At 45.3% G+C, this 21,125-nt stretch overlaps 2 protein-coding genes across 12 annotated transcripts in view; one reads left to right on the top strand and one right to left on the bottom strand.

Moving 5' to 3' along the window:
- The window catches only part of NUMB (NUMB endocytic adaptor protein), a 91,138-nt gene extending 83,307 nt beyond the window's left edge, over positions 1-7,831 (bottom strand). For 7 of the 11 annotated variants that reach the window (XM_088167027.1, XM_088167034.1, XM_088167028.1 and 4 more), the window contains exon 1: positions 7,744-7,819. The gene's annotated coding sequence lies outside the window, so the exon portion shown is untranslated. Of the gene's footprint in view, positions 1-7,743 lie in introns of all 11 variants that reach the window. The other 4 variants (XM_088167032.1, XM_088167037.1, XM_088167036.1 and 1 more) reach the window with 3 other exon arrangements.
- A 7,041-nt stretch (positions 7,832-14,872) lies between these two features.
- RIOX1 (ribosomal oxygenase 1) lies at positions 14,873-16,657 on the top strand. The gene has a single exon (XM_014869205.2). It carries the CDS (start codon positions 14,876-14,878, stop codon positions 16,613-16,615), a length of 1,740 nt encoding a protein of 579 aa, XP_014724691.2. The 5' UTR covers positions 14,873-14,875; the 3' UTR covers positions 16,616-16,657.
- The last annotated feature ends 4,468 nt before the right edge of the window (positions 16,658-21,125 follow it).

Here is a 21,125-nt window from a genome sequence, read left to right as displayed (position 1 = left end):
ACATAATTCATTTTTAAATTTTTTTTTGCCTGAAATGCAGGAGATGAAAAAGAGTAATACACTATCAAATCAATCAAATTCCTGCAAGTGCAAGAAAATATCCAATAGGAGAAGGTAAGTCATTTTTTGGAAAACTTTTTTTCGTCAACCAAGTTATGATACTCACCCAAAACTCATAGCAAAACACTGCAATACATTATTAAGAAATTAAAGTAGAAAACTGAGCAATAAAGAAATTAAGACCGAATCAAAAACATTTTCATCCTGGATTTCCTCAAAAATTATTATTATAATAATCTCCTTCTTTATCTTCCCTAGGACTTCCAAAACAAGAATAAAATTTCCACAGTTCACACGACCTCACTGGTTTTGGTGTATCTGTATTCCTACCTCAGCACTGCCTGCTCCAGAAAAAAGGAAGAATAATGTCGACAGTATAAGAATAACAATTTTGCAGTAATTAAATTAGTATATGGTAGAGCTGATTTTATTTTCTCTGCTTGAATGATAAATATTCTTTACATTGTATCATTTTCAGAATTGGGTCCTCACCTTTAATAAGGTTTTACTTTTACTTTTAACTCAATAAATACTGCAGGAAGACAAATCACACTGCCTTTTCTAGTTCTATTTAAATTCTTGGTCTGTGCACGGACAAGATGCTGAACACTGTGGATGACTGACTGCTTTGAGAACAAACTCTAACAGACAAAATAAATTATGCTCAAAGCAAGAGTTAACTGTGCAGAGAATAACTTATTACAAGTGAAAATAAATTTAAGTATGGGACCATATCTGAAATGTGAGATAATGAACATGAATCTATATTATGTCATAGAGGTCAATAAAGATCACGTCTGAGAAACAAATTCTGAACTTCTAAGAACAAGGAAAACTTTCAGGCAGTACTAAGCATAAAGCTCTTTAAAGGAGTGTACTCTACCCCACCTGACAGCAAAGAAATATTCATGTCTTTTGGCTGTTAGCGTTTGGGCCAAGCAAATCTTACAGTGATAAACAATCCACACTGAATATTAGCATGATGCACCTATCCATAACACATGCAGAGAGCCTGACAAAGCACTCAGTGACTTCAGCAAATCCAAGCCACAGCTTAGATTTTACACATAAAGTCAGCTACACAAAGGTTGTTAAAAACACAACTATTTTACAGACACTTTCAGAAAATATCCTAGCAAGAAGATACAGGCCAACTGAATTGCAGCCCTTCATTCCCTTGCAGGAGGCTGGCTTTGTGCTACCAAGCTCAGAGAACACACAGGAGTGCCCAGTTGCTCAAAGACTGAGTGGCTTTTTACTGGCTGCTTACTCAACATAGGAAAATCCATGCACAGCACAGTTGAGAGGCACTTAAAAGTAGCAAATGGCCTCTGACAAATTCATGTCATTTTTAAAAAAGAGGGAGCAATCCTCATTGCTCCCAATAAATCAATAAATATACATACAAATGTCATGACACCTTTTCAAAGCTACCCTATCCAGTTAAAAAAAGAACACATTACATAAAAGATGCTTCTCACATAGACACTGAAACATATACAGAAATATCAAACTTCATAGACACCGGGAAAACTGGACATCAATATTAAACTTTGATAATGTTAAAGGTCTGTTAATATGAGAGTATACAAATAATCCCAATTATCAACTAATTTACTGATAGTTCAACTGGGGGTGGAGGAAAGAAATCCCCAAAAGCCACTCTATCAGTAGGTATGTGCTAAAATACAAAAAGCAAAACCAACACCACAGCTACTGAATCCTGTAAAGTTTTGTTTATGTAAGACCTTAAACCAGACAATCTAATTCTCATACTCAGATTTGCAGACTGGGTTAGGGAATTTGATGCACAGGTGATGTGCATTTCAACTTGAAATGCGATGACTCAACATAAATGCAGACTCTGCACTGATCACAACTACAAGGAAGAACTTGCACAGGAACCCCAGCCCAGCCCAAAGCACTTAACCTTGACTAGTACCACACTAATGATGGGTAAATTCTTGCTCTGACTTTTTAGACCAGACTAAGCCTCATAGGCTTTTTGGAAACAGTGTCATATCTCATTCTTTTAAATCAAAAACAGCAGAAATACCATGTTAAGCAGACTCTGACAATAAAATAGTCAGCCTTAAAAAAAAAAAAGTATATGCTAAAGGCATAGTAGTAAAAAAGCACAGGAAAATGTTGGAAAATTCATCTGACTCACTGCTGAGACATGAGGCAGCCACAGCCCTCAAAGCACAATCTATATAGCTCTATAGTCCTGCAGTTACAGACACCTGTACAAATCAAATTAATAACAACTGTCTTTTTGTAACAAAGAGTAACCACTGCTTTTAACCACTGCTTTTCTTTTCCCCACAGAATTTAGATTATTAATTTCAGTGAGAAACAAGTCTTAGAGAAAAAAAAAAAAACAACAGCAATTAAGTTTCATGGGACTACGGTATTCAGCACCCTGCTTCATGTAAACTGGTCTAGAGCTACTGAGTTCCAGAAAAAAGCCACTCAAGAACAAAATTAGAAGTTTTCTGCTGAACACATTTGGAAGGCAGGAACACGCTTTTCCCTTATACTGTGGGAAAATATAAATCCAACACTTTTATCATTAGTTACTAAACAAAAGCTAGACCCAGCCTATATTAATTATTGAACCAAGTTTCTATTTGTGTCATTCCTCCATATGGGGAACAAATTCCCTCACATGTCTCCACAGATTTTTACTACAGCAGTTGAATTCATGCCTTTGAAAGAATATTATCTTCACTCAAAATCTTAAGGCAACACACAAAGATATCAGCTAACTAAAGATCCAAGCATTTACAGGCCACTCAGCACTAAAAGGCACACTGAATAAGAAGAGTTTGGCACTCATATGCTCAGTGGTGCCCATCAGCAAACTGCACAGCCTTGGAAAATGCCAAGGTATGTCTAGTCCTGGTGGATTACAGAAATAAGCTTCTTTAACAGTCTAAAATCTGTCCGCCACTGAGAGTGGAGGCTCAACAGAGGCTTGAATTGCATTAATGAAGTTTAAACAACTTAAAAGTAGAAGGAAAGAGAGATCATTGACGTTTGAAGTTTCTGCCCCAGAAAAATAAACTGATTAAGAGTGGTCACATCCAAATTTAGAACAGCTAGCACGCAGTAAGAGTGGCTCTGGCCAAGTACATGTTTCTTCTTAGTCTCAGTAACACTTGTAGCTCTTAGATCAGTGAAGAAGCCCAGGCCAAGGACCAAGTACACACCTACAGAAAGCAGTTCTGAACAGAAAACTCTCTAGGTATACCTACAGTACTGCTTGTAATCCAGTTCACCAGGAAGTTTCAGTTTGTTGTTTCCCAGAAAACGAAAGGTAATCAGGAAAATATTCCAAACAGTTTGGTCCAAGTCTTAATATGCTGTACTTGAAATCATGGTTTCACGTTAAAGGGTAACAACTTTGGTTCTGGCTTCAGTATCAAAACCCACCAGCAAAATCTCAAAAATCCTACAAATTCAGCACTCAAAGAAGCCAAGAGCTTGTTTCAGATCCCCAGACTCTGAAATTAATGGCTTCACATTTTCCTCGAGAGCACCTTTACATTTTGGCATACATATTCCTTTCAAGCAATTTCTCACACACAAATGAATTTGTCCTGAGACACTTTCAGTCACAACTCTGCAGAAACAGAAATTACCATAGAGAAACATCTTTAAGCCATCACATCTGGTAATTGCTACTACAGAACACCAGGACTCCACAAAGAATTACTATGTAAGACAAATGCCAAACAAAGCAATTCACATTTTCAGAGCTATCTCCTAATCACACACTTCAAAGGAGTCTGGATGAATGTCTAACTGCAGCTTCGTATGACATGATGCCATTTATACATCCAAAATCTTGTGTCCACCAGTTGTGAGTCTTGGTAAATAAAAATGAAAGAAAATAAACAAATAAAGAAAAAAACACCCCGAAACAACAACAAAAAATACATCCTGCCCAGCGGAACAGAAGAGTCACCCTGATCTTGCTTATTAAAACTTTGTTCTTTCTGATTCAACATCTGTTTTAACTATACACCATAAAGAACATGAATTCAAAATGAGCAGTTGATGGATCCCATCCTTAGGATGGGAACAAATCCTCTTCCAGACACAGCTGTGTCAGACTGAGGTTACTGCACGGAGCACATCCCTAGCTACACATTCTCTGTTCATTACAGTTACCACCCACATCAACATGCCAGCCAAGAGAAATGAAAGAACACTCTCCAATTTATTGTGATTTTTACCTGCCAAGCCAGCTTGAAACAGTTTGCTATAGGTCCTTGTTAACCCAGGCCATGCTGATGGAAATGTACGTTCCAGAAAAGCTCAAAGAAATTTCAATAAGAGCTACAATGGCCCCATCTCTAACCCCACTTCAACGTGAATCCCATTTCCACTCCCCAATCTGGATGATCAGCCAGTTCAGATACATGATCCAGCCAAAATTCAACAAAACAGAAAAAAGTAATTAACTACTAGCCTTATTAACTCCCTGACTATACTCACAGCCACAAAGGCTTCTTTGCCAGCAGCTGAACATGCACAGTCAAGAAGGAAACACGACCACCAGAGCTTCAGTTTAAGCTGCCAAGTCTATTGACAAGCTTAGGCAAAACTAAAATTGAGCTGCTTCAGCAAAGAGTGGTCACAGCCTCCTCCTCCTATGCAAGCAATAACATTTGTATAGCCATGAAGGCAGTTCAGGCAGTTGATCCAACAGAAGCTTAACATTTTTCTGTATGACCATTTTGAGCTGGATCAGCAAAGAAAGAATAACAGGGGAAAACAGATCCTTTTGGTGAAAGCATCGGCAGAAAAATTAAAGCTGCTCTGGTGGTAATGAAATGACATGACTGTAGAGGACACGTTAAGTCTTAGCTTGATTGAATTTATCCTTGGTATTCTGCAGAAAAAGAAAACCAATATGCTCCAATCCCACTTATTAATATTGTGAGATCAATTGAGACCAAACAAGAAATCTGTAATTTTAATATATGTTCACTGATCAAAGCAAACTTCAAAAACAAGACTAGGGACAAGATTTCACATTAGTTTAAACCAAGTTTGCTTGATAAGCTGGCAAAACAAATAAAAATTTAAGTAAACTTTGACCCCTCCCCTAAAGGAAAAAACAAAGTCAGCAGAGTGTCAGACGAGTAGATGAGTGCAATAAGTAGGATACAACTCCAAAGTCATCAATTACACCAGCTTAGGCTGCCAATATCTTACCTGATAGATTCTGTAAAACATATTTTCTAGAGAAAAAGAGATTCAATTTCTATATCATTAGAGCAATTAATTTTTTTCCAATGTTATACAGCTCCATCAATACTAGTAGGGGAATAAAACCAGCTATAGGCAAAATTCAAGAATCCTGCAGAGTGCTGTAATAGGCTCTCACAAACACACAATAAAAAAATCTACTACAATATGTTTTTCCCAATAGCTTCTATCCCTGGGGAGGGAAGCACTTTTGCAAAGACTTTCACTACCATTTAGAAAGTTTTTATCCCATCACATCCATTATGGTAGGAAAGAAAATTACTTACAGATCATTCTGACACCAAGCATCTCTATCAAACTACAAGATGTAAGACTTAGAAGTCTGGAAAGTTTTAAGAGCCCAAAGTGGCTTGTTGGTTTGGGTTGTTTTTTCTTCTCAAATGCATAATGCTGTCAAGCTACTAACACAAAATCAGAAGGTTTCATAACACTAGGTTGAGAAGATAAACAAACTTGTCTACTCTGTCTAGTTTACATGCGCCTTCAGTTTCCACACATTTAAGCTAAATAATAAAAGCAGAAAAGTAATTCCCAGGATGAAAAATAAATTTTCTGCTAGTAAGGATTTAAATGGCTGTTTTGAATTGCATTTTACATGTATACTTTAGGAAAAAAAAAATCTTTGATGTGTTATGTTTAGAGTTCTGTAAATCTGAATTTTCACTGAGGCTTAAAACCAACACTATATGCAATTACAGATTAAAAAGCTTTACTATAGGATAACTCAGGGTACCAAGACTCTTAGAATCACAGGCAAGGATGAACACATCTGAAATTTCATTGTTTTGGACTTGGTTCACATTCTTATTCCTTCTGTAAGACTTTTGCTAAGGGAAAAAAACAGCACTACCACAGACAATTGCCAAGAGATGAAGAAATGGAAAACACTCACTGATGAACATAAAAACAATCTCTTTCTCTATGGTAACTATTAACTTCTGCAAAATCATAAAGACCATTTTAGCAGTAACCATAGATCAATAAGTCAAATAGAACTGAGTCAGAAATCCATTTAAATATTTACATTTTTTGTTACAAGTCATACCTAGAGTATTACTGTAGCCAAAGAGAATGACTGTGCCTTCCATTTTACTCACTCTCCTCATTCAGGAGCCTATCTTGAGATGCATAATGATCAGAAATACAAAACAAGAGAGCAAAACAAAACCCCTTAAATGGTACAAATATACATTGTTGACAGCTATAAGCTTCTCCTGCTCCGGACAGCTGAATTAGGAAATATTGACAACAACACAGAAAACAGAGCAGCACACAGAAAAGCTCCCTCATCATTTCATAAACCATTAATGAGCAGGTTATATAAATCTACTGGACAGGACGAGTTGTAGATCAGAGCTGCTGCAAGACATTAACGCTACTGTAAGGGATACATCATTTCATTCTTGAAGAGTGTTCATCTCCATGAGCGCAATAAAAGGAGTTGTGGGCATTCCGAACGGGAGCTGCATTTTAACCCTTCGTGACCGACCGAGCACGGAGCGGGGCGATGCTCCCCGGGCCCGCCGCAGCCCCCGCCCCGCACGCTGTTGCTCATCCATCCCTCTTGCGCCCGCAGGACGGGCCGAACCCGGCCGGCTGTTCCTTTGTGCAGCCTGGCGAGCTGCCGCACACGCACTGAGGCACCGGCCAAGCCACGAACCGGGTGAAAAGAGACGAGCCCCGCTGCTTACGGGGGCCCTTTCCCCTACAACTCCCGCTGCCAGGCTGGGTCGTCAGCACCATCGCCCAAAAGCCTCGTCCCGACGCCTCCCGAACTTCACAGCGCCCCAGCTGAGACGGGGCAGCGGCTTTCGGGAAAGCCCCCGATTGCAGGAGCTCCCACTCGCTCCCACGGCCACGCAGGGGCGGCAAGCGATACAAAGCGCTCGGGAGCGGCCGCGCCGGAGGGACCCTCTGACGGAAACCTGGCCGGGATTCAAGGCCTAGGAGAGACCGCAGGCACAGGAGACAGCCCCGGGAGAACCCCACGTAGCGGCGCCGCCCCGGGGTTGCTCCCTCGGGCCAGCGGCTCGGTGCTCCCGGCAGGGCCCTTCGGTGCCGCGGCCGCCCCCCGCAGGCTCCACCTGCGCCGGGCCCCCGCTCCACCGCACCCCGGGGATCGCGCCCCACCCCACCGACCCCCGCCGGGGCGGGACCGGAGGACGCCCCCACATCACCCCCGGCCTTCGCACGCACTTTCCCGGGGTACCCCTGGCCTCCCCTCATCCCCTCCGGCCCCTCGGGCTTCCCCCGCCTCAGGCGCCCCCCCACCCCCCGCCGACGGACCCACCCGCGCCCCGCGGGGTTTGGCACGGCCCCGTCGCGCCCGCCGGCGGCTCCGGCCCCGGCCACCGGCCGCCGCTGCGAAGGCCCTTCCCCGCATCGCGGCCCGGCCGTGCTCACCTGCTGCCCGCAGCCGCCTCCCTCCGGCGCCTCCTCCGCCGCCCGTCGCCACCGAGCAGCGCCGCCGCCGCCGCCGCTCCGCCCCCGCCCCCCGGCCGCCCTCCCACCCCCACCACCAGCCACGCCTACCCCGGCGGCCCATTGGCCACGCGCCCCGAAGCCCAGCCTTCTGATTGGTGTAAGGAACTGCCCGTCAAAGCCTCGGCTCCGCCCATCCCTCACCACAGGTCCCGGGTGTTTTATTCACGCCGGGGCTTTGGCGCCCCCAATCTCTCGCTGTCGGTTCTGATTGGCTGACGCGGCGGGAACAGCGTGCCAGGATTGGCTGCCCGGGGTGCCACTGCGGCGCTGCGCCCGCCCTCCCCCGGGGCTCGGCTGCGCGGCGCGGCGGGAAGGCGGCGGCCGCTACCGGGCTGGGGCCCGCCCGGTTCGCGGGGATCCCCCGGCTCCCGGGGATCCCTTCGCCGGCGTCCTGCTACGCGCCAAGGGGGGATGCGCCTTCCACCGCCCGTTTCCGGTTCGGCTCAGCCGTGGTTCTTGTCTCCTCACGGCTGCGGCGGTGCTGGCACCAGGAGGAGGGTTCCCGCAGCCCCAGTGCCACCTCGGTTTCCCCCCCGATAAACCACATGTGGTGACTGACACCTTCCCTGGGGGCTGCAGTGAGACGTGCTGCTAATGCCAGCTCTCCAGAAACCTTGATGTCCTGCATCAGCCAGAGGCCAGGCTTGCGGGAAAAACGCAAGCAGGCTGCTTTAACCTCCGCGACTCTGACTTTCGGAGAACCACATTATTCTCGGGATATCCTTCCTTCGGCCCAAGAAACACTAGCATGCCTCCATTTTCGAAGTGGAGACAGTACCAGGTGCTGAATTCAGCAGGGAGGCTGCGCTTCAAAGGGAAGTTACCCAGGGGAATCCTGTGGGAGCAGCATCCTTGTGACTGCACATACGGGGCTTGGCCTGAACGCGTTAACTGGAATGCATATTTCCAACAGCTGCCTCCTCTCACCAGACTTAGGAGCAGCTACTTCAAAATGCAAGCCAGAGCAGTTCCCGGTGCATTCAGCTGAAAAAAAAAAAAAAAGAAAAAAAAATGGGGGGGGTAATTGAAATGCAAAGATTACATTATGTTACACTATGTTTCTCTGCATTATTATATTCTCCCTGCATACACCATCCCCCTTATTCCTCTTTGTTTCTGAATCAAGCAAAGAAACAGAGCAGCAAAGAAACAGAGCAACAAAGAACACGGGCCATAATGCTGGCTGGCAAACATCCAGAAAACAAAGCAACTGAAATCACTGGGAATTTCAGAGCATCATGTGCAAAATTCATTTACCAAGTTTACATTAAAAGTGCACAGAAGTATGAGTATGACACTGACTCTGAGTTTCAGACTGATGCTCTGACTCCCAAGTCACCCCTTGTTCATAAATTAAACTGAGAAGATGCAGGGTTCTCCTTACATCTTTTTGCATATCCCTTTGCTTTCCAAGGAAAGCAAAATCAAGGCAGAGCTGCCTTCCCTTTCAAATATTCAAAAATTACTAGAGAATAAGACATTTCTACCAGTCCTAAGTTTTCTTCTGATTTTATGAAAACATTTCCGACATAAGATAGCTCTTAAAACATTCTCAGTACCTTCAGTGTAACACTTCATCTTATTCACAATTTCTGGATTTCTGACAAATTTTTGTAAAGCATGGTGCGGTTAATTTCTTATGAAAACTTAACTCCAAATGAAAATTTCCCATATTATCAAGAAGCTCTACTTCCAAAAGAAAAGTACAAAGGCAAAGGCCAGGACATGCTATTGTAAATAGAATCTAATGTATGCTTCAGCTATTTATAACTTTTACAAATATTTATTCGATAGCTAAATTCATTTGTTGCCATTACTGCTTCTCTGCTCAGCTGATAACTTGACCTCCTCATGTGGTTGTTGGTGACTGAAGGGAAAGGGGGCTGTGGTGGGAAAGGAAAGGAGGATGACCCTAGAGGTCACTTAGCTGGACAAGCTGAGCATCCAGCATAGCAAGCTGCACATCCACAGTGCTGCGCTGCAGGTCCAAGGCACGTCCTGTGTACTCAGTCTTCCCACAGCATTTCCATGGGAAGGGGGGAAATTACTTCTCCAAGGTCTGATACTGGAAGCAATGCTTCAAATGCTTTGATCCTCATGGATAACAAAGAATTGGAAGACACTTCATAGCATTCACAAGAAACCAAACAAAATTTGCCCCTTATCACCTTTTCTTTAAGACTGGGAACAGGGTTCCCTGTGTAATACACAGGATTAATGGACTTGACTGCTCCTGTCATGCCCACTGACTCCTGTCAGCTGTGCCTTTCTAGCCAAGATCCTTCTTGGACTCAGTGGGACAGCAGGAGAGTACGCTATTCCCTCTATTCCCTATGGACCTGAGAATATATTACATGCACATTCATGACAATGCAGACTCCTTTATCCCCACTGCAGATACCCGGAGGCTTAACATCGTTGTTCCCTATTGGTTATCTAAAATAATGTCAGTGATTAAATCTCCCTTCTCTAATCACACCATAATATTATCCCTTCGAGGAACAAGCCATACCAGAATAAATACTACCGACCACATACACATTTTTGTGCTCACCAAGAGGAACTCCATCTTTTTGGAAATATATATAAAACAATAGGAGATTGTGTGAGTGGATGAGCACTGGAAATGTTCAAAAATACTTCTATAAGGTGCCATATTGGCTAGTAGCTACACATATCTACTATGGAAAGCAAATAAGCAAGTATTACAGGGGCCTTCTCCTGTCATGCTCTGAGCAGATCTGAACCAAACAGTTGCTAAACCAAGGCATTCTGTTTGCATAGCATTTTCATCCTGGTAGTGCTACATCTGAGGTGAGCAAGCAATTTCAGAGTACTTCCGAAAAACTTCAGTATAGGAAACAAAAGGTAAAGTCTTTTTGCAAGGCTTCTGACTCAGAGAAGCTTACAGGAGAAGCAAATGTTGGATAGTGCCACCCTATGTTAGTACAGCTCTGTGTTAATCTTGGAACAGTGGGCATAAATGTATTTAATGAGCAAAGATATGCAGTTGCCATCATTAGTACAGAAAGGATATGAAGAGCAAGAATCCTTTAAAACCTGACTTCCACGGAAAAGCATCAGCCAAACAGCTCACCAAGAGCCATGGTCTGTGCACATCAAAAGGATATTCTCTAGGACAAGATGTGTGATTTATGCAGGAAGAGTTTGACTGTACTTTCTACCTTGGTTCTTTAGATGTGATTAATCACACAAGACAAATATTTAATTCAAGTTCTCTTTGCCTTAATTTTAGGATGGGGATTTTCTCCTCATGGCCATTTATTTCTCTCCTTCTGCTAGAGCCTTGAAATCTGGAGCGTTGTATTTGATCACTGCCTATGGAGTCACTGCAGATGGTATCTGCTTAATGCTACCAAATGCTAGATGGCATCTAATAAAAGAACAAAAGCCTCCATAAAATTATTTCAAAATTTAAAAGTACACATGTCCAGTCAAGGTGGTGAATAAACTCAGTCAAGGGTTCTACTTAAATACATTATTTTAATTCAGCTTTAATCCAATGTATCTGCTTTAGTGTCACATGGTACAAAAGAAAGCGTCTGTGCTTCCAAATCCCTCCAAAAATATAATTTCATAGGAAGGACAGGACCTTCTAATTATGATTTTTACAAATGCACTTTAATTTGGCTGTTCTGTGGCAGGGAAGGCTTCTTTTCTCAGTGGGGCTCCCTGTACAAGATAACCAGGATTAAAGACCACAACCAGTCACTGAATAAGAAAATCGCTGAGAAGAGAGAAACAGCTGGAGGGAGGCCAAAGCTGCTGCCAAAAGATGCTTCAGTGAGTGAATGCATTCACTCTGATGAGGGAGGCCAGAGGATAGCTCTTGAGAAACAGTTCCTGAATTAGCTTTCAGTCTTGTTGTCTGGCAGTGAACTTTACAGCTTTCACAAGGAGGAGCAGGCTTCACAATCTAGCCCAGTGTCCTTGCAGTGATGACACGGTGGATGTAGCTAGGCTGTATGAGAAAGATTGTCAGCTAAGCAAACCTGTTAGTGAAGGCTTGAAATGCTCTTTAGCCTTACTAGGTATTAGTTTTGGCATGAGAACAAAACTGATGGTACAAAAGGAACGTTGCCAGCAAAGTAATAATGAGAAAAAGGATTAAGCTGGGTTTAACTTTCTAGAAGTGACTGGTTTACATTTAATGGTTTGCCAGGAACACAGAGAAAGTTTGCACAGTGGTGAACAACTGAGTATCCAATACGTAGGAAACTGCAAAGAATTTTACCCTTTCCACTCATTAGTGAAGATTACTCATAGCTTTGCAGGATCAGGCCTTACCCAAACTGCTCTTTAAGTCTGAGATTTCCATTATTGAATAGCATAAGGTTAAAATATCAAATGAACCTTACATCTCTTTAAGGTGTCATTTACTTACTTTTTTTGAAGTCACCTGTGACTCTCTAATAGGTTGTACTCACCACATTTATATGTCCTCTTAAATAAAACACATGTGGCTCTTGGCAATGCAGCTTATATGTTCATAGAAGCCAAGTAACTCTGTGCTAAATTCTAATTAAGAAATTTAATTAAGCCTCCCGTTGCTTCTCTGTCTGTGTGAGCAGCAACTAGGGATCACCTAATCATTCAGAGATCTGTATTACTTTCCTTTTGTTTATTTAAAGAGCTGTATATGACACTTATTTCTTTAGACAAATTCCCTTGAAATACTGGACAATTAATGCAAACAGCACGTAAACCTTGTGGCTGCTCCTGAACAACCATCTGAGTACTCTCTAAGTGATACTGAAGTTCTCTCTTTTTGTCCTAGGTCAAAACCCTTTCTTGTGTCACACAGAAAAATAGCAACATTCTTTATTCTTGAAATAATTTATTATTAGAAAGACTAAATTGTCGAAAGAAATGTTTTCTTGTTATAGACATTTAACCACTATTATTTTCCATTGTGTCCTTCGCTCAGAGACTTTGTTATGCATCAAAAAAAAAAAAAAAATCCAATGCCAACCAGCTGTCTCTCAGCAGGAGAAAGTGACATCCCTATGAAGATCAGGGCCCTCAAAAGAGACTTGGAACCCCCTGTACTGGTAAACATCCAGAACAGCTTTGCTGCTGTCATGACAGATATCCTGGTGTAACTCAGGTCAGGCTCTGTGCACAGCATACGGCTGCTTCTCAGAAGGATCAGTTGCACTCCAGTAAATTAAGCAGTAACACAAATAACAATCCAGATACCCAGGTTTTTCAAGTCTTCGTCCTCCCAAGCATGCTTAGCCATGCTTATGTATAATTAAAGCCTACAATGGCCGAACTTTTACCATATTTCAAACTCTTGCATCTCGATTTTGTAAAGGGTCCAGTTCTGTTGAAATGGTTTCAGCTGATAAGATTATTCTGGTAAGCAGGGCTTAACCTTGGGGAAACAAAGAGTGGATTGAAATAGAGTTCGCCCTTCCCTTCTCTTCCAGTGTACACATGCACGCACAGGCTGCTGGCGCCCCCCTCTCGAGGGTCACCTCCCCAGGCAGATGCGCTGTCCCCGGGGCGCGTTTCCCGGAGCAGGGCTGCAGAGCGCTGCTCGGCCTCTGCCACCTGCCGGCAGAGCCGGAAACCAGACAGCTCTGAATTCGGAGCCTGGGCAGCTTGGGCTGCCAAGGCTGTGCCCAAAGAACTCCGTCAAAAAAATACCTCCAAAATTAAAATAGTTGTTCTTGCACATTTACAGAAAGGGCCTCCATTGCTTAGACTACATTGGTGTTCTCTGAGACTGATTTGTGCTGTTTTTAAGGCAATTCAAACAACTTTAAACCTTTGATATCTGTGTCTATTCTAGAATTGAGACTTAACAGCTGAACTTATCCTCATTAGGCCTAACTGATTTCTGCTCCTGAACTGTGATAAAATTGAAGTGTAGGTCTGGTTTGAAACCTGGCAAAAGGTGAAAATTCTCTTTCCAGCTTTATATCCTATGCCTGATACACTAAGTAGCCCACACAGTAAATCTGCACATGCCTTGTGAATGTTAGCCGTTTAGCATATTGTGTGCAGCTGATATTCATATCTGTGAGAGGTTAATAACACCCTGTGAACCAGAGGTTTCCTGGGCACACTTGGGTAATTGCTGCAGTTAAATGCTTTAGACTCACAGCAGCCTCTGGAGATGAAATTCTCATGCAAAATTCATTCCCGTGAATTACTGCAGTTCATCACAGATTCTTCTCACAAAAGTACTGCATAGTGAATTTCTTCAACTGAAGCTTGTTCTTGATCAGAAACATCTTCTGGCAATACAGTTTTTCACCTTCGCTTCAAGCAGTCTTGTTCCACCCCTCCAGCAAAGCTTCCTATGCTGAAGCTGCAGCCTCTGGAAGCACAGAGCAGCCCTCAGGCTGCTGAGCACCACTAACGCTGGCTTTCTGGGAAGCCTCGGGCCTTGGAGAGAAATGGAAAAGAAACAAAGGTCTGCCCAGGTTATTAGACAGTGAGTGGATTTGGAAAAAAAAAAGTAAAACCAAAAAACAACAACAAAAATACCCACTATGTGACTTGACAGTTTTTTGGGTTTTGGGGATCCTTTTGAGATGACATAGCCTTTCAGCTGCCATCACCATCAGAAGCACAAGAAAAGGGGAGGGAGGATGGCATACAAGAACTGGCTCCATTCAATTTGGGTTTCTACTGCTTTTGCAACACGACCTTATGAAATAAGTGTTACCTCGCCTCATTAGGTTGCAAATTCCAGGTTGTCTAAAAGCATATCCTTACGGTACGCCTTCAGAAAAAAAAAGAAACCAAAAAACTTTCTGAACATGCTTAGAGCGTACTTCCAGAACGAAGCTTCCCAGCCAAGGAACAGACCAAGGGGAATCGCCTCTCTTTTTCTTCTGCGGGGCGGGGGAGTCAAATACATTTTAAGCGGCGGTGATGACAAAAGACAAGCCATTCTGTCCCCCACTGCCCCCGAGGCAGCCACGGACCGTGTCCTTCCGGGGGCAGGCGCCGGGCTCCATCCCGTGCGCGGGGCGCTGCCGGCGGAAGCGGCGGCGCGGGGCGGAGCGTAGCGGCCATGGCGGCGGAGCAGCGGCGGGAGGTGGGGCGGCTCTCGGCACTCGCCGTGTACCGCCGGGTGGCGGGGGCCGGGCGGATGGAGAGGCGCCGCCGCGGGGCCCCGCTGCCCGCGGGTCGCAAGCGGGCCAAGGCCCGCCTGAGGCGCGGCCGGGCGGGAGGCGGAGGCTCGGAGCCGGAGGCGCCGCCGCCCGCCGCGCCCCCGAGCCGCGTGGAGCTCCCCGTGGAGGCCCCGCTGGAGGCCCCCCTGGAGGCCCCCCTGGATCCTCGGCCCGAGGCGGCGGCCGCCGGGCCTGCCGCGAAACCGCGGGGCGGCCCCAAGGCGATGCCGGGCGGCCCGCGGCCGGCGGGGGAGGAGGGCGGCGGTGTGACGGAGCTGCTGCGGCGGCTGGCGCGCCTGGAGGACAGCCGGCAGCGGGCGGCCGAGCTCTTCCGCTGGCTGCTGGCCCCGGTGGCGCCGGCGGAGTTCCTGGGACGGCACTGGGAGCGGGCGCCGCTGCTGGTGCGGAGGGGCGACCCCGGCTACTACGCGGGGCTCTTCTCCACGGCCGACTTCGACGCCGCCCTGCGAGGAGGAGAGGTTCACTTCGGCACGCACCTGGATGTGACCAGCTACGCCGAGGGAGTGCGGGAGACGCACAACCCCTCCGGCAGAGCCCTGCCCGCTGTCGTGTGGGACTTCTACCAGAACGGCTGCTCCCTGCGCCTCCTCTGCCCGCAGGCCTTCTCCCCCACCGTCTGGCATTTCCTCTCCATCCTGCAGGAGCAGTTTGGCAGCATGGCAGGGGCGAACACCTACCTCACGCCCCCGGGTACGCAGGGCTTTGCCCCCCACTATGATGACATCGAGGCTTTCGTACTGCAGCTGGAGGGGAAGAAGCACTGGCGTGTCTACAGGCCCCGAACAGATGCTGAGGAGCTGCCCCAGTTCTCCAGCGCAAACCTCACACAGGCTGAACTCGGCGAGCCTATGCTGGAGACAGTGCTGGAGCCCGGGGATCTGCTGTACTTCCCCCGTGGCTTTATCCACCAGGGTGATTGTCTCCCTGATGCGCATTCGCTCCATATCACTGTGTCTTCCTACCAGAGGAATTCCTGGGGCGACTTTCTGGAGAAGCTTCTCCCAGCTGCCCTGCAGATGGCCCTGGAGGAAGACCTGGAGTACCGACGAGGGCTTCCCATGGACTACCTGCAGTATATGGGAGTAGCTAACTCAGATACAGTCGATGCTCGGCGAGCGGCCTTTGTGGAGAAGGTGCAGAGCCTGATAAAGAAACTCGTTGACTATGCGCCCATCGATGCTGCTGTGGATCAGAGAGCCAAGTCGTTTCTTCATGACTGTCTCCCTCCAGTGCTCACGCAAAATGAAAAGGCGCAGAGTGTCTATGGCTTCCCGGCCCGGTGGCAAGATGGAGGGCCCTGCAATGTTGATATCCTGATAACAAAAGACACTGAAGTACGCCTGCTCCGTCATGGCGTCGTTAGACTGTGTAATGAAGAAGCAGGTGTGATGCTGTACTACACTACAGAAAACTCAAGAGTTTATCATAAGGAAGAACCCAAGTTCCTTGAGCTAGATCCCGAGTATACAGACAGTATTGAATTTCTCCTGTCTTCTTATCCAAATTACATCAGTGTAGATAGCCTTCCATGTGAAACCTTGGAGGAAAAGGTTTCTCTAGCTACACTTCTGTTTGAGAAGGGTATTCTGATTACAAAGAAGCCTCTGGCACAAGTCTAACTCTTATTTTTTCACAAAATAAACGTACACTTGTTTAGAAAATGTTCTGTTTTGGTCTTGCCTTCCGCCTGGTAGATATGAATCAGGTCTCTGTATCTCATCTGGGAGTAGAAGGTCTGTGTCAGGGGTAGAGAAGTCAAAGGTTCTGATTAAAATAAGTATTTGCTCTAGGAGCGATTCTGCATGGCTGAGTGCCTAGAGAAGAGAATTGGTTATCTTCTTTTTACTAGCCGTGTTACTACACCCTAGGTAACTTCAGGAAGGTTGTGAACTTTTGTGAACTTTTCTTGCAGTCTTGTAAATCATCATCATGTTTTCACAGTATTTTAAAGCAGCCTGCTGAGCTGCAGGAAATACAGTTCCTACGCATATTTGGTGATGGTCACCATTCTTTGTGCCTTTGCTGTGCTACGCTGCATATATGGTGTGGCTTCAGGCCCACGTTGTGTTGTAAAGATCCCTTGGTCACACTTATACTCTGCCTAAAAGTGGGGCCTGCAAGCAGCTTCCACTCATTTTGAGCAATTACACCTCCCTATGTGGCCCTGCCCTTACTGAATGATGCAGTAAGATTTTCTCAGGCAAACGTGATCTGCTGCATTTTAAATTCTTGAGGCTCACATGCTTCCTTTTCAGTCCAATAATAGAGATAAAATATCCTCCCCCACTGGTTTTCCCACAGAAGCCCCTAGCAATGAAATTATTCATCCTTTCAAGGCAAGTGGGGCACCCTCCAATATGTTTGGGGCTTTTTTGTGCTGGGTGAAAAAAGTTTCATTTTAGGACCTATCAAGTTACATGAATACATGCCTGGCTATGTGGTCAGTTCCCATAAATACTGGTAAACACTTTTCCACAATGCTATTTTATCATAGCAGTCGGCAGGTGAGGGATGTTCTGTCTTTAAAGCCTCCTGAAGCTATACTCACAGTGAGCAGGGTGCATTACCCTGTGCTCCTCTGAGCTGTTGGGTTATCTGGGTTTTGCAAGATGGCACCCATGTACTCCTGTTTGGGATTTAAGTGTAAACTATGTCCTCCAAGATCCCAAACTTGCAGCAGTGCCAGCCTTTCCTCCCTCTTTTGCCTGTATGCTTTTGCTAAATCTTGAAAGTTGGGCTGTGTAAAATTGCACTGCACGAGAACATGCTGAGGTGCCTTTGGGGCCTCTTGGCCCTGTGAAGCACTAGTGGCTGGACAGAAATGCTGTTGCCACACTCATCCTCTGACCCCTCTGTCTATTCATCCTCACCAGAGGGTCAGCCATCCTTGTCCCACCATTTATGTCCCTGGCAAATACCTCGTGTCTCAGTGGTGCCCTTATTGGGCTGCTCTGTGTGCTCTGTATGCAACCCCAGGCACCAGCACCGCAGCTTTGCTGTGGTGCAGAGCTGCACCAGGAGCTCATGCAGCCCTTTCTGTGATGGCTGCAAGCACCTCCATGTCTGTTTCGAGCACTTTAATGCCAACCAAGGACAGCATAAAATCTTTAGCTTTTCCTTTCCCTGGACTCTGCTCTGCTGGGGTGGGGCATTTGGGTAATTCTTCCTCAGCTTTTGATTCTGAGGAAACTGTCTGGGCGAGACACCTTACACAGACTCCTCACTGATTTACACAGGGCCAGCCAGGCAAAAGAGTTTATCTTTTCTTTGTTTTTCTTTCTGCAGAAAGGTGTTTCTTGCTGAGACCTGCAGAGCATACCAACTTTTTTGAACTAGGAGGTGGTGGTCCATTATGATCCCAGTAAGAAAAGCACCCATATTTTGTAAGATATCTAAAAATGTGATTTATTAGAGCTAACACTAATCTTACATCCCTTTAGATGCTGAGAACCCCAAGCAAAGAAGCATTTCGCCATGTCACGCAGACGTGGTTCATAGCAGAGATTGTCTCCTTTGAGTTCTTTAAGGTATTTTAAGATTCTTGTATAAGGAAAAAGCTCTATTTAACATATCTACCGTCAAACAGAAACAGTGTTTGCAAGGGACTGTCTTTCTGCACTGTTCAATAAGAGCAGGGTCACATAAGTTGTGTTACCTCAGGTCTTGGGTGGGAGCTGCTCCTCTGTAAGGAAGAGCTGGCTGAGTGTCCTGTAGGGCTTGGGATCTGTGCAGGACAGCACAGGCATGAAGGCCAGATTGTACAGGCAGCACAGCACAGCACAGGCACCAAAGGCATGGGGCAGTGTCGTGTCCTCCAAAGGCCACACCATGGCTACTGGAGGGGAATGTTCTGCATGCTGTAAGACAAGGACCATGCTGAGGGTTCCTTCATGGGCTTCCAAGCAGTGCAGAAACACAAATGAAGGTACAGGGAACACATCACCAATTTTTCCAAGCAGAGCTGAGCAGGACAGGAGAGTTTTGAGAGAGTAAGCCTTTATTTGATCTCATAATCAGACCTTTGAGGCATAGGAACAGCATCTTTCTGAAGGACACAAGGATCATTGAGTTTCACAACAACTACATGGGGCAGAAAAAGTGGGGAGGGCAGTCAGCAGTCCCACACGTGGCTGTCACATTGCCACTTTCAAGAAAGCTGCAGAAATACTCATCTGGTTTAGCTAGCACCTGCCAGAATGCTCACCTAGAAAAGGGAAGGATCAAGCAGATATGCACTGGAAGGCCAGAGCATGGGTACTATTGAGATACACCATCTCAGAGTGACTGAGACATAACAACATGGGGAGGTTGTGGAGAGGAAAGCTGCATTTTTTGAAGCAGCTTTCATGAATTGTTACCACATGCCCCCATGTGAACCCTTAGTCTAGAAAATATAAAGCAAAAAACCCTTACTGGTAGCCAACTGTGGAGATTGACCTTGGCTGGTTGTTGGAAATCTGCCAAGCCACTCTTTCAATCCTCTTTAGCAACAGGAGAGGTGGAGAAACTAAGAAGAGAAACCTTACAGGCCAAGATAAGGACAAGGAGTAATTCATCAGTATTTTGCCCAACATCATGGGCAAAACGGATTTGACTTAAAGAAGATTAATTTAATTTATTGCCAGTAAATAACAGAGTAGACAGTGAGATATAAAAACAACATTAAAAATGCCTCCCCCTCATGTTTGGACAGCTGGCTGAAACTGTCTCTGTCCAATATGGGGGAACCCCGATCTCTCCTCACAGCTACCCACTACCAAAACTTTTCCACACTAACTCTAAATAATCTTAATTTTCTCTTGCAACCAGAGCTCAAATGGCGTAATTGTGCTTGTTCTCTCTTGGCTATCATAAGGGAACATTTTGCATGGGAATAGAAAAAATTTTTGTGTAGGAGATCCCTGTCATCCAGGCAGAAGAAAAAGTAAATCTTGCTGTCACTTTCTTCACGTGGTTTTGCAAACTCTCAGCATGAGACAATCTTCCACTCCATGAATCTTTTCAGCTCAGTACTGATGAGCATTTTCTCCTCTCTCCCAGGTGAAAGGTCCAGGGCTTGGCCTGCTCGGTTTCTCCAAAGGCGGTGAAGTGTCCCTTGCCATGGCTGCCTTCCTGAAGAACATCGTGGCTGTTGCTTCCCTCAATGCCCCCGTTGTTGCTACATGCATTCCTTTCTCTTACAAGGACAAAATCATCCCCACTTTGACCTTATATGAGCACAAAGCCAAGGTCACCAATTCCAAATTTCTTGATTATTCTGATGTCCCTGATGATCCCTTTCAAGCCCCTGGCAACCAAAGCCTGATCCCACTAGAGAAAGCTGAGGCACAGTTCCTATTCGTTGTGGGACAAGATGACCGTGTTGTCAAAAGCGAGTATTGTGCTACTGAAGTCTGCAAGCTTCTGCAGGCTCAAGGGAAGGGAAATTTTCAGATTCTCTCCTGCCCTGGAACAGGGCACTGCCTAGACCCTCCCTTTTTCCCTTTGTACCACATAGGAAGCCGCCCCGTTTTTCACAAGCGGGCAGTCCTGGGTGGGGAGCTCAGGGCTTATTCTAAAGCTCAGGTTCACGCTTGGTCACAGATCCAGGCTTTTTTCAGAAAGAATTTAATTGTTAACTAACGTGCAACAAATAATGTGCGGGTAACACACAACTTTGAACAACCAGATCTGATAAATTCTGTTACATTTATCAGGTCAAACCTTGTCACAGCTGTACCAGTACAACTACAGTGTCTTCCATGACATTACACATCCATAACACAGAAAATAAATGGGCTTGCCTTTTCTGTTCCCACCTCAACCTTTTGCTCAAGTGTCAAGAAAAGGAATGGTGATTTTTTGCATCAGTGTTTGACAAAACAGGTAATGTGCAAAATGCACAATTTTATTTCTTGATTGGTTTCTATTCCTCTAATGCTTGACAGCACTTTCCATGTCACTGTGGTCTCTACATGCATCCTCAGGTCATACTAATTATCTTTAATGACAATTGTCTCTAATGACAATTTTGGAGCAGGGATTTCACTGCTCCTATGGCAAATGTGTTATTGCAAATGGAAACTTCTCTGACCTCTGTGCTACTGGAAGTTTGTAAGAATGGCTGCTATAGCCAGGATGCTGGGCTGT

The sequence above is a fragment of the Sturnus vulgaris genome, chromosome 6, assembly GCF_052056855.1.
Source record: "Sturnus vulgaris isolate bStuVul1 chromosome 6, bStuVul1.hap1, whole genome shotgun sequence".
Taxonomy (NCBI): domain Eukaryota; kingdom Metazoa; phylum Chordata; class Aves; order Passeriformes; family Sturnidae; genus Sturnus; species Sturnus vulgaris.
This window is presented reverse-complemented; position numbering and strand designations above follow the sequence as displayed.